At 37.2% G+C, this 12,390-nt stretch overlaps 1 protein-coding gene and 1 long non-coding RNA gene across 2 annotated transcripts in view; one reads left to right on the forward strand and one right to left on the reverse strand.

The window, feature by feature from the left end:
• Window positions 1–12,390, reverse strand: part of LOC103473837 (uncharacterized) — a 61,847-nt gene that overhangs the window by 20,502 nt on the left and 28,955 nt on the right. The gene's annotated exons all lie outside the window — the stretch shown is intronic.
• The window catches only part of brinp1 (bone morphogenetic protein/retinoic acid inducible neural-specific 1), a 123,039-nt gene that overhangs the window by 17,821 nt on the left and 92,828 nt on the right, over window positions 1–12,390 (forward strand). Inside the window, exon 2 of the mRNA XM_008424389.3 lies at window positions 10,029–10,296. Coding sequence (XP_008422611.1) covers window positions 10,079–10,296 — 218 coding nt within the window. The 5' untranslated portion in view covers window positions 10,029–10,078. The remainder of the gene's footprint in view (window positions 1–10,028; window positions 10,297–12,390) is intronic.

The following is a 12,390-nucleotide window of genomic DNA, read 5'->3' on the forward strand; positions in this document are numbered from 1 at the left end:
CATGGAGGATTCTTACATCACAAATTTGGGTGAAGAAAGCAAATAAAAATGCTTCATTCTGTGGTTTGCAATGCTAAGTGCAGTAATAGATAAATGCATCTCTATTGATGCATTATGTGTGAGGTTGAATTTGGCTGAGAACACACCATCTTTGCAACTCTGATATCTTGGTCAGTACAGTGACAAAACATAGTAATAAATAACAGCAAAGCTTTGTGATGCTTAATCTGCATTGAATTGGGCTGCAAGGAACCCTTTCTCTCCCTCTCTGTCTCTCTCTCTCTCTTTTTATTAAATTTCCACCATCTGCTCCATATCTCTGCAGATTTTTTTTCAGATTCATGCATTTCACAAACTTGAGGCTTTAAATTAGAAACAGTAGGATCAGAGTGCGCTCCCTTCACGTCCTGCTCCTTCCACTGCAGAAGAGCCAGGTGGTTGTCCTGAGACTCCAGCTAAAGTCACGTTGCTTATTTGTTTGTAAGAGGATGAACAGAGAGAAAGCTTCACATTTAGATGAAAACGAGGTCAGTATTTTAAGAGATGGCATTGCATCAGAATTCGGGGAGCTAATAAGGATTGCAAAAGCAAACAAAAATAACCCACTGCAGCTGGGAAAAAAAAAGTAAGGAAAGAAACTCTTTTTGCATAATGCCAGTGGGCCACTCTCCTGAGAGAACAGCAGATGTTATGTATATGTCAGTGAGTATCCTTCAGAAATGTGGAAAACATAATGAAGTCTAGTGCAAAGGGTTGAGGGGAGCAGCAATAAATAAGAAAATCTTGCAAAACAGCTTTTACTGTATTTGTTTTTTTTGTTTGTTTTTTTGTTTTTTTAATTACACATCTGTCAGTAGGAAGTGACAGTCGTTCACAAAGCAAGACGGCTGGGACGAGTTTGGGTAAGACATACTGTGTTGTGCAAGCATCATATTGTGTAAACACTGGTGAAATCCAGCATGAGAAAACAAGTACCATGTGTTTTCCCAGCAGAATCCTCACTGCCTTCACTGGAACAGGATAAGAAAAATCACACTCTCACCTTGATAACACGAGATTTCCTCACATATGTCTTCCTAAAATAATATGCAGCTACGTAAACCATGTGCACCAGCCTTGCAACACTTCTTCACACCCTCTGTGGCACTGATGGTGTGATTTGAATGAAAAATGTTACAGACACAGGCAATTATGACAAGAAAAAGTCACAGAATAGAGAGGAGTGGAAGGCGGATAGGAACGTTTAATTCTGCTGGTAATTATATATCAAACAATTCTTCAATAAGGTCTGAGGTGAGCTGGGTTGTGGAATCTTTTTTCCCCCCTTTAACTGAATGCAGTAGAGTGGAGAAAAAAAAAGCTTGAATTACTTTACAGAGTTTGTAAAGTAATTCCGACTTTCCTCAAAGAGATACTTGTCCAAGCTTGTCTTTGGCGCAGACCTTTTGGATCCTGTCATTGAGAACCATACAGTAGATAACATCGCTTGACATTTACATGCATGAGCAAGAAGCTGCTGCAGTGCGAACAGTGTCATTTACATCTTCCCAGCTATTCTTATTCAAGGTCTGTTTCATTTCACAGAGTCTTGTGGGTAAATTTTCAGTGTGACCAGCTACGGGATTCAATCTTTGATAACACTTTATTTAAAGGGGGAGTGAATAAGACTGACATGACACGGTCATAAACACCTGTCATGAACACGAATAAGCCTTCATGAATATTTATGACTGTTGTCATAAAGCGTCATTCGGTGAATTATGACACTTTTAATACAAAGTTGACATTATTCAAAATGTCTTTGTTAAGACAACTTGACATTAACCAAGAAATCATTACTGTTTAAATATTTTATAAAAGTATTAGTGATTGCACTTTAAAAAGTAGGTAACTTTATGTTATTAAAGGTAAAGTCATAAATATTCATGAAGGCGTGTTCATGTTCATGACAGGTGTTATGTCATGTTTATGAAAGTGTCAGGACAGTCTTATTCACCCCCCTTCAAATAAAGTGCTACCAAATCTTTTTTTTTTTTTTTTTTACATTTAGTCCTACATTGTTACCTTGGAATGTTGTAAAATAACTTATGATGTAAACTCCGTTAAGGCTGGAATATTTTTTGCCTCATTTCATTTGAACATTCTAAAGACTTCTGAAAGATGGGTGTGGGATGATGTATTCAAAACAAAGACTTTGCCCTGCAAGGTAAATCGAAGGGAAGCAGTGGCTGGTTTCTCATCAATAAAACCACAGAGTAATTAGAGAAAGCACTTGAAAGCCAATTTGCATGTTGACAAATGATCAATCTTCATCTTTTCCCCTGCCACAGTAGCCAACAGCAGCAGTGGCGGATGTGGTGACTAATGGCTGCCTGGTGCTACCTTGCATTTCGCTCTCTTTGGTGCAGAGCTGCGATGCTGGCTGAGGATGTTGTGTTCCTCCTATCAAGTCTTAGCACACTTCCTCTGAACGAGATGAAGACAGGAGCAAACTGAGTACTTTTGCTCTGAGAGCAAAAGATATAACGTGTTTGTCATGATAATCTCTTGGTTTCCGTTGGCACGTTAATGAAAAGGTTAAGCATGTACATTAAAATTAAAAAAAGATCCCTTGTCACAAAGGTTTTGTTTTTTTATTCTTTCCTAACTGCCAAGTCCGCTGCCTTAGAAGTTAATTCCATTTTTATTTCATGCTAAATTTAATTGCCCTTTGCTTAGCCAGTGTGAATAATCTTTCTGAGTCACGCAGAAAACAAACCTTGGACCTCAACTATTAAGTCTTTGCTTACGCTGAAACCTTATTAATTAGTTTGCTTTATGACATAGACAACTCCTGTTTAGAACCATCTCATAAACCGCCCCTGCATTGCCTCTGTTCAACCGGGCAGCTATTAAATCAACCTCGGAGCACTCTCCTTGCACCGCTTCACATGACAGATGCAACCGACTCCCATCTGCCGCCTCTCTCTCTCTCTTCCTCTGCATTTCATTGATTCTCCCACAACCAGAATAGGTTTGGATACAATAATTCAGCAAGCAGGTAAATTGGAATAACTCTGACCATTAGTGAATTAGTTTGCGCTTTAAAAATCAGCCATTGATTCCTGAGCTGAGCTGATTGGTTGCTGACCAACCAGAGGATTTAATTATCAAACAGAGCGTTGCTTGCTCAGCCATGTTTTCTGAAGGTCAGGGTGCCACTGCAGCCCTTTTTCTTCTCCCCCACCCCAAGAAACAAGACAACCAAGGCGAGAGATTTGGTCAGGGAGAGAATCCACTGCAAATGGAATTAGCTACAGCCAGCCTACCTATTCCTGTTGCTGTCTAGCAATTGGAAGTGGCAGACCGTTACCATGCATTTCTAGACATAACTGTAACCTGAGCAGTAATAATTCTTTGGATTCAGATGTGTCCTAGCATATTTAGATGCAACCCAGCTCTCCCCTCATTCTGTCAAGCCCGCTCCATGAATCTGGCATGTATCTCACAAAAACCCTTTGGTCCCCTCGAGGTCATATTAATATGAAGTGTGTCAAAATATCCCAGAGGAGTACAAAATTCATTTTGAGAATGCCAACCATCCATAACGTTACGTCAAAGGTTTTGCTTCACTTCGTGCATTATACCAGTATCACTGGGAAATAAATCCACTCTGAGGCAGATGTGCTGATAACAGTTCAGAGAGAACTCCATCTGCTCACATCCATACAGTTCCTTTGACAAATATTGTAGAGTATAAATAATACATATTGGTATCCACGTTCATAAATCAAGATTGGAAAGCATATGGAAATATAGTATAGTCTGTTTCAATTCCCTCAAGACTACCTGTCTCCCCATAAAAAGCTTCACTTCTTCCCGAACCCCTCGCCTCTCCGGGATTTAGAATACAAATAAGGAGAACAAGCCTCTCCATTCTTATGAACTTTTCAGAATAAAGAGGAACACTTAGGCCCCCACACAGGGGAGAAGGGAATTGATTGGCAAAGCAGGTGACAAGACCAGAATGGAGATTGAATCCCCTTGAAAGAACCAGACTGAAGGAGGAGTTGCAGCATGAATAAGGCTGTTTAAAAAGAGGATGGAGAAAACAAGCCTCCCTTGTCCTGCCTGGTGATTTCCTGAAGCAGACATCCTCCCTTTTTTTACCCTGCTTATTCAAGGGTAAATGTGATCCACTCTCTCTGCCGCCTTCTCTTCTTTTCTCATTTGCTCAGAAAATGACATATATGCTCAAGTAACAAAAAACAGGCATACACAAACACAAATTGTCATAGCAAATGTATGTCCTCCAAAAAGTATAGACGTAAAACATACATATTTTGAAATTGTTCTCAGTGGTTACTTTAAGAGAAGATTAGACTAGCACTGTAAGAGAATTAAGAAACAAAGCTAAGATGACCATCAAGCAACTACTACATCAGATGTACTTAGAGCTGCATTATGTAACTTCTATAAATAATAATAAAAAAAACTTCTTTACATATTTGTTGAAAGTATTACTATGTCGTGATAGTATGGAACGAGGCAGATGATGCGTGACAAAAAGTCAATCTCCTCCACCTTGTCCTACGTCTACTGTTGTCATTTACAGAAACACACTGCTCTCGGTCAGAAACAGACGCACGAGGAAGGTCTCAGCGCTGTCAGTCATGCTCGTGTACACACTGCTCAATGTTCTAATAACAACAACTTCCCATAACAGGAAAACTGTTCATCCTGCGTTATGCCAACTTGCTAACCAGCCTGAGCATTCGTGGTAGCCTCTGCTGTCAGGAAGACAGTGTAGCAGAGAGAAGCGGGAGGGTGTGAGCGCCAATTTCGGTTCTGATTGGAAATGAGACAAGTTTTATAAATCTGAATGTCAAAAATAATTTCAATCAAATGTTTCTTACAATTGCTGATCAGCTTTCTACCTTTAAATCAGTATTTTGACTATATATCATTGTTGATGAGCATGGGTGTTTAAGATTAGAAGGCTTCTTTACCGTCACCCTGATCTCTACCACCCTCCACAAGTTTTATATCAGCTTTAAGTTGAAAAACACTGAAAAAACATCATACTGGCAGTCAGCAGAAACATGCTGGTGAAATTATCTGTAGCCTATTTTAGATCCTAGTCATTTCAATAATTAATTAACAAAAAAAATCATAAATTAATTTAGCAATAAATGCCAAATATTGTCAGTGTCTTTTTCTTTACTTTAATGTTGAATTTAAACTTGTGATTGGAAGTAACAGATGTGTTCAGAGTCTGCATTAGTTGCCCAATGTAATTAAATCTGTATTATTCTACAACATTTTTGTTCGTTTACAAATACTGTGAAGATGTTACTTCTAACTTATATGGAAGGTTATTTCCTCAGTATAAAAGAGAGACACAGCAGTTATAGCCCCCATGCACTTTTTAAACCATCTCCTTGATTTTCAGCCAAAATTGCTGTCTCTGCCCGTGGCAGCACAGGACGGCTTCCTACATCGAACTGTTCTCACAGGACTTGGCTAACAGCTATTTATCAGATTTATTGTTGTCTCCCAAACCAATTAACTATAGTCCACCTTCAGTATGTTATTTACTGTACAGACAAATTTCTTCACTGTGACTCAGAACTTCCTGCGTTTGGACATTTAGTTTTCATAGGAAACATTTGTTGTGTACTAAAAGCTTCACTGCATCTCTTGGAAACTTCCTCATTTAAACTGCAAGAGGCTCTTGGAGTTGAATCTATCTTTTAACTGGAAAAAAAAAAATGTTTTTGATTTCTAATGCCTGCCCATTTCTAGCTCTGCTGGTGCTTTTACGCACCACATGGCTCCAGCCCCAAAATAGTCCATCATCCAGCTTGTTATGGACAGTGCTTTTTTGCTAAAGTGAATTGATTTAGAGAAAAGGGGGTTCTCTCTTTTTTTTATAAGCAGTCTAATAGAACTATATACATTTTGATCATCTGTCACTCTTTTGTCTAATTAGGACATCTTGTTTGACAAGAAAAATACATTAGTTGTAGATATAAGTTGTTTTTTTCTTTTTTCATTGTGCAGACAAACTGAATGTTGTTTTATAATAAATCACAAATTCTTTTAATCAACACCTGTGCAAACCTCTTTTGTTTTGTCAATTAACTTGTCACATATTTGAGTCAAGTTGATGGCATTTTGTCAAATGCCATCATGAAAATAATCAAGTAAATATACATTAAATATATTGATCAATGTTCCATTTACCGATAATCAAAGACAATTCTAAATTCTCCTTTAAGTCCTGATTTAAAGGAGATCATAGTTTCAGCTGTTTTGTAGTTTTCTGGTGGTTTGATCCAGATTAGAAGAACATAAAAACTGAATGCTGCTTCTCCATGTTTTATTCTGATTCTGGGGATGCAGAGCAGACCAGAACCAAACGACCCAAGTGGTCTTAAAGGTTGATAAACAACAAGATGACTTTAATGTATTTTGGTGCCAAGCTGTTCAGTGATTTATTAACTAACAGAAGTATTTTAAAGTCCATTCTCTGAGCTCCAGGGAGTCAGTGTTATGACGTATATATAACAATTAAACTGGCTGGTGTATTTCACACCAAATGTCAGTAACCCAGGCAATTATCACCTCCCAAAGAAATCAGCCAGAAGTTGTCTTATAATAAAGTTTTGTATAAAAAGTGGAGTGACATAAAATTAGCATTGGAAACAGAACTCATAGTATTTAGAAAACAGAACAATCGATTCTGTTAGGTGATTTACAGCAAATACCATCTCAAACCAAACAAGCAGAACAAATGCATATGCAGAAGTATGTTGACCAATCAATCCAGTCATTTAGCTAGATTAAAATCAATTACATATTTCACAGTCGCAATTATAATGAAGTCAAGATCAGTTTATTATGCCAATTGGCAAAAGATAAAAAGGGAAAAAAAAGTGTTTAGTGTATTACATTGCATTTGGATGGATTTCCATAAACCCAACTGCAACAAGTCACATACTCTGTGCTGCAATCCCTTGTCCTGCATGAGCAGATAACAGAGCTATGCAGACTCAGTAGTAACAAAAGCAACAACATACAGTTAGGGGCAGTAATGGTTCTTTCTGGTAATTTATCCAAGAGAGTGAAAAGGTTAAAAAGGGCAAACTCTTTCATCTGTTGAGAGAACATACAACTTTTTTGTTGCAAAAACATAGCAACATTTCGGTGATCGCCCTTCCTCCAGGAAGGAGTCACAGCTAAGCATAAACATAGGACCAGATGCAACTTTTGTGGAGAGAAACAACAGAGAGCAAGCATACAGGGAATGGTATTAACAGCTGCAGATAATTCAAGAGTTGTTGAGCAAAGAAAAGTATATTCTGAAGCAGCCGTCTAACATATAGATATAACTGAAGTCACTGTAACTATAAACTCCTTCAAAGAAAAAACTTTTAAGTCTGGTCTGAAGCGGAGACCGGATGTCTGCCTCATAAACAAATACGGAGATCCTGCCCCCATCAAAGCATATTAATATCAGCTGGTTTAGTGTGAATCAATGGCCTATAAAAAGATGTTTCATTACCAGGATATTGAATGTGACGTATCTCAATTTCAAGATTTTGCTCCCTCAAAACCTTCACAACCTTGTTGCAAAATGCACTGAGCTTTAGATACAGACATATTTCTGAACCTCTGAATGCACCAGAAGTGGAAAGAATATCAATTTACTTAATACAAGCCAGCTACAAAAATGTGCTCCACATCAAATTTCTGACAGTTAAGTCAAAACAATAGTCAATTTAATTGTCTGAAAGCAATGGACCACTCCTGCGGTGATAGGAGTTCATCCCAAAATGCCGGTTCGATTCACGCTCCATCCGACACAAGGCCTTGCATGCCTTGTCCAGCAGGCTAGGCAGCTTTGGTCTATGTACTTGGAAAAAGTTGGGCACAAAACAATAATATAAAAGTACAGAAGTGACAAAAAAGCAAAATGATCAGTTCTCTTTTGTATGTTTTCAGTGTTACTTTTAGATTTTGTTCATTCTGGTTTTACTTAACTTTATTTGTACGTTGTTGATTGCTGAATTTTTACTTCTATGTTGCAATTAACATTCTTGGTCTGTTTCTTTTAATTTTATTTTTTGTTTGTTAATTGCCACAATGGCTGGTGTTGGCTGCTTACATCTTTCAGTAACTTAGTGTTGTTGCTTCTTACTAGACCCTGTTCAGTCATATGTGTAGGGGCTTTTTTTTGTTTTTTTGCCTTGGATTATCTGTCTCTGCAACAGCTTTTATTTATATCTTAATAGTTTTTGAAAAGATCAGTGTAGATGTACCTACTCCACTAATCTTAGATATAGAGAGCATGTTTTGTTGTGTGAAGTCCAAACAGTAACACTCTGTGGAAAACGATGGTTTGCACATCTCCCCTAAGTGCTTTTGGCAAGAATGCGATGTTAGCAACCGACACCACTTTATTGACCGCGCTGGCTGAAATTTAAGTGTTAAACATTAATTGATGGTGATAATAAAAGTGTTCATTCTCTCACCTGCCAATATTATTTTTTAAGTGCCTGCCCTTTTCTAAATAGTTTCTAAAAATGTTTTGCCAGACGGCTGTTTTACAAAGCAATCCAGAGCATCAGGTTGGCTTAGCGTTCTTTCAAAACAATCTATTTAGTCCTTAAATTGAAAAACAAAAGTCTAAATAGTGTATCAAGCACATTAAAGGCTTTTTAACAGCCCCAAATGAATATCAAAGTAAAATTAGCATTATTATTCTGTTTTTTGTTCCCTGTTTTTCTGTATTCATTATGCGATATTAAGATGCAAAAAAAAGCATTGTAATGTTCCACTGTTTTAAAGTACAAACATGTTTTCTGTTAATGCAACTAATTTTAAATACATTAATTTTACAATTATTGATAGATTAAGTAAATATGATCCTATCAATTGATATTTTCTGAGAGCCAAATTTAAATAAATCAGATGAAGAATTAAATTTTGTTTCAACTGTAGGAGTACGACTGAAAGGTAAACCTGTATGTTTGTTATTATGAGATAGTGATGGTATTGTAGCACATTGCTAAATCTGTCATACATAATCGCATCTTGAATTAATTTAATCAATTTTGTGATGTGACGAAAGGGGATCTTCTCTATCAATATGCCAACAATTCCTCTTGTATTTAACAGAACGATTAGCTTCATCAAATTTTTCTTGCTCTTTTATGATGTTTTATTGTCTAATAAGCCATAAAAATTGGAGCATCTTATGCAACCAGCAGCATTTGATAACACGCGGTGCTGTTCTGCGCCCAGGGGCCTTAGAACTAGAAGGATATTACTGATGAAAATCTTTTTATCTGCGACATATCATTATTAGATGTGTATTTTCTCTTTGTCACAGTTTAACTTGAACAAATTGTGAGATTCCACTGATTGGCAAAGTGTTTTAAAGAATAGTATTATTTATTTTTATTTTTAAGTTATTGAACACGTAGTCAAGATTAGATCATGATACTAAAGTATATTCTGGGTTGTATGCTAGCTGGCCAATCCGGGCATGGATAGGTTCAACAACAATGTCAAAAGATGAACGTTTCCTCCAGCAGTAATTGACACCACTGAGTAAAGGGAGATGGGTTTTTTCCACATTAGTGGCTGTAGAGTGTCATAACATATCATAAAGCCATCCTCTAACCTTGTCAGAGCTTATCATGACACCAATTACAAACAGACAGCCTGATAGCTGAGGGTGAACCACATACTGATCTGCAAAAGAGTAACACCCATTGTACGCAGCGACGCACACTTTCTGAATACTGCAGTCAAGAATATTTGCTGAACAATATGAGAAAGTCAAAAAAAGTAAGCACACTCCATGTCACAGTAAAGCGACAGTGACAAGGGCACTATTTTATTTGTTCAGCAGGAGACAATTAACCTAACTCTTGGACCTTCTTGTACTGCTAAAATAGACTTTGTCATATAACAGCTCTTTTTTTTTGTGCATCCCCACCCCAACCCCTCTCTCCCTTCCTTCTTTTCTATCCCATCAGGTCTCCACATAATGGAGCGAGAATGAACAGAGAGCGGCTTAAAAAAAAGCATGAACTGGAGGTTTATTGAGGTCATCTGCTTCCTGTTTATATGGGACCATATAACAGTTCAGTCTACCCGCCAGGACCTGTTGGCTGCTGAACAACATGTCACCAAGCAATATGACTGGCTCATCTCTGACCGTGGACCTTTCCACCACTCTCGGAGCTATCTGTCCTTTGTGGAAAGATTCCGCCAAGGATTTACAACCAGATATAAAATTTATAGGTGAGTTCACTTTTAGCCTGCGTGCTGATGCCACTCATGCTTTTTAGGAGAATGTCTGTTTTAATGGTTTATCTATTTTAAGAGCATATAGTTGCAAAAAGCTGAACTGTGTATAGCTTTAACCTATTACACACACTTTTATATTTAGATGCAGTCTGTTTTGGTCCTGTGGAATCTTTTGAGCAGAATGACGCACTCTCTGTACCGTTACTGTTATCCTGGATAAATCTTATTCCACCATACACAGCTGGTGTTTAGTAAGAATAATGAGCAAAAGTGACTAAAAAAGTGATAAACACAGATACAAAATTATGATAAAAAAAATAAATGGTCAGTTATTTTAATTAATCCATAATGACTTTTAATGCATCAGTCAGACAAAGTTTTATGCATTCAAAACATACAAAAATATAATTACCTCTCTAGTTCTTCTAAAGCAACCAGTTCTTTGAGTACATTTTTGTGTTAAGAGATAACAAACCACAATATCTGTGCCAATAATGTACCTGTGAGTAATACGTTAACATGAATCGACAAAACTGATAGTATGTAATGCATGTGGAATAAAATTATAGTGCAGTTTACAGAGAAGGTGCAAAAAAATAATTTAATGACATCTACAAGGCTACATGAAGTACTAAACTTGCAATTTTTATCCACATTAAAAAGCATAATTATAATAATTATTATTATTTAGACAACACATTTTTAGTACTCAAAAGTCTGCTAAGAAAAGGCAAAATGTCAACATTTCTGTGGCGTTGCTATTAGCGTTAAGTATTTTTCTACAATAGTAGTTTTAGTCTTTTTCCTCAGAAAATTTGTGACACCATTTCTGGTGAATGAGCAAAAGGTGTAACTGCATAATTACAGTCTGCAAGACGAACACACAAAGACCCCACCATTGGGATGAAGGTTTAAGTGAAATTTTTACAGATTGTTAGTCTTGTGCGGTCAGAGTTCAGTCCACATGAAAAAGGAAAAAAAAAAAAAAAGATTTTAAAAAATACCTACTCTGGATTGCATTCACCTCTTTCCATCATCAAAAATGCCTGCTAAGTAAATTAGCCACACAAAGTGTGTTTGCACTTGGTTGTCTGTCCTGTGTGCCTCTGTGTTGCCATGAGGTGGACGCATCATCTGTCTTAACGGTGTGGCCTCCTTCTTTCCCATTTGGCCACAATGTTAAAGTCAATTGCCCTCATTTCTCTGTCTGTCACATCTATGTCACCAGTAGCAAACTGATGCTGCTGATGTCCTAACTACTGTCCCACTTCTTGCCGGCTTCTGGAACAAGCAGTACTAACGGATATGTTGGAGCTCGGATGCCATTTGATGAACCTGTTGAAAACATTTTATTGTGTCGAAGTGACTAAAACACACTTAGCAAAAAGTCGCAGTGACATACCCACATAGGAGAAAATCACCTGGCATGTAGACGTGAACTTGTTGAGCAGACTCTAGCTGATTATATTATACAATGGCACCATGTGTCCACTGCTCAGCACACCTTGCTGAACAGTTCTCAGAAAGATTCCTACATTGCATTTCAATGAGAATTAAAAATATGTGACTTTAACTGAATAATGCTCCAGCATTGCCATAGGGGACATTTCTCTCTGTGCTATATACAATATGATCTCCAGTTAGGCAAGGCTATGCTGCATATTTTTGACAATGTCAATAAAAAACGTTGCCTCAATTCCCTAATAACACTTTATCTCATCCTACCATGGAAATGCTGTGTTTGCATTAATTATGACTTTCTGAACCTTTGATCTAACACTTCAACAAACTTTCTGATTTATTTACCAAATGATTATTTGACTACTTGAGGTACTTGTGAAGTGTACGTCCTAAATAATCTGTCTTCTAAAAAGTAAGAAGTTATTCAGTCCTTATAAAGTACCACATTGTGAATTACACACCATTCATCTTATTGCAAAAGCACCATGGAAAACAGGGTTATATCAACAAAAACAATCATAGTCCTAAGACAGGACATGACTTGAAGGTCCATATTAATCTGATTCATTTCCTCAGTGTTTTATCGACACAAAACACAAGACAAAAAAAAAACAGCAACAGCAGCTT

Source organism: Poecilia reticulata, chromosome 12 (genome assembly GCF_904066995.2).
Source record: "Poecilia reticulata chromosome 12, P_reticulata-male-v2, whole genome shotgun sequence".
NCBI lineage: Eukaryota > Metazoa > Chordata > Actinopteri > Cyprinodontiformes > Poeciliidae > Poecilia > Poecilia reticulata.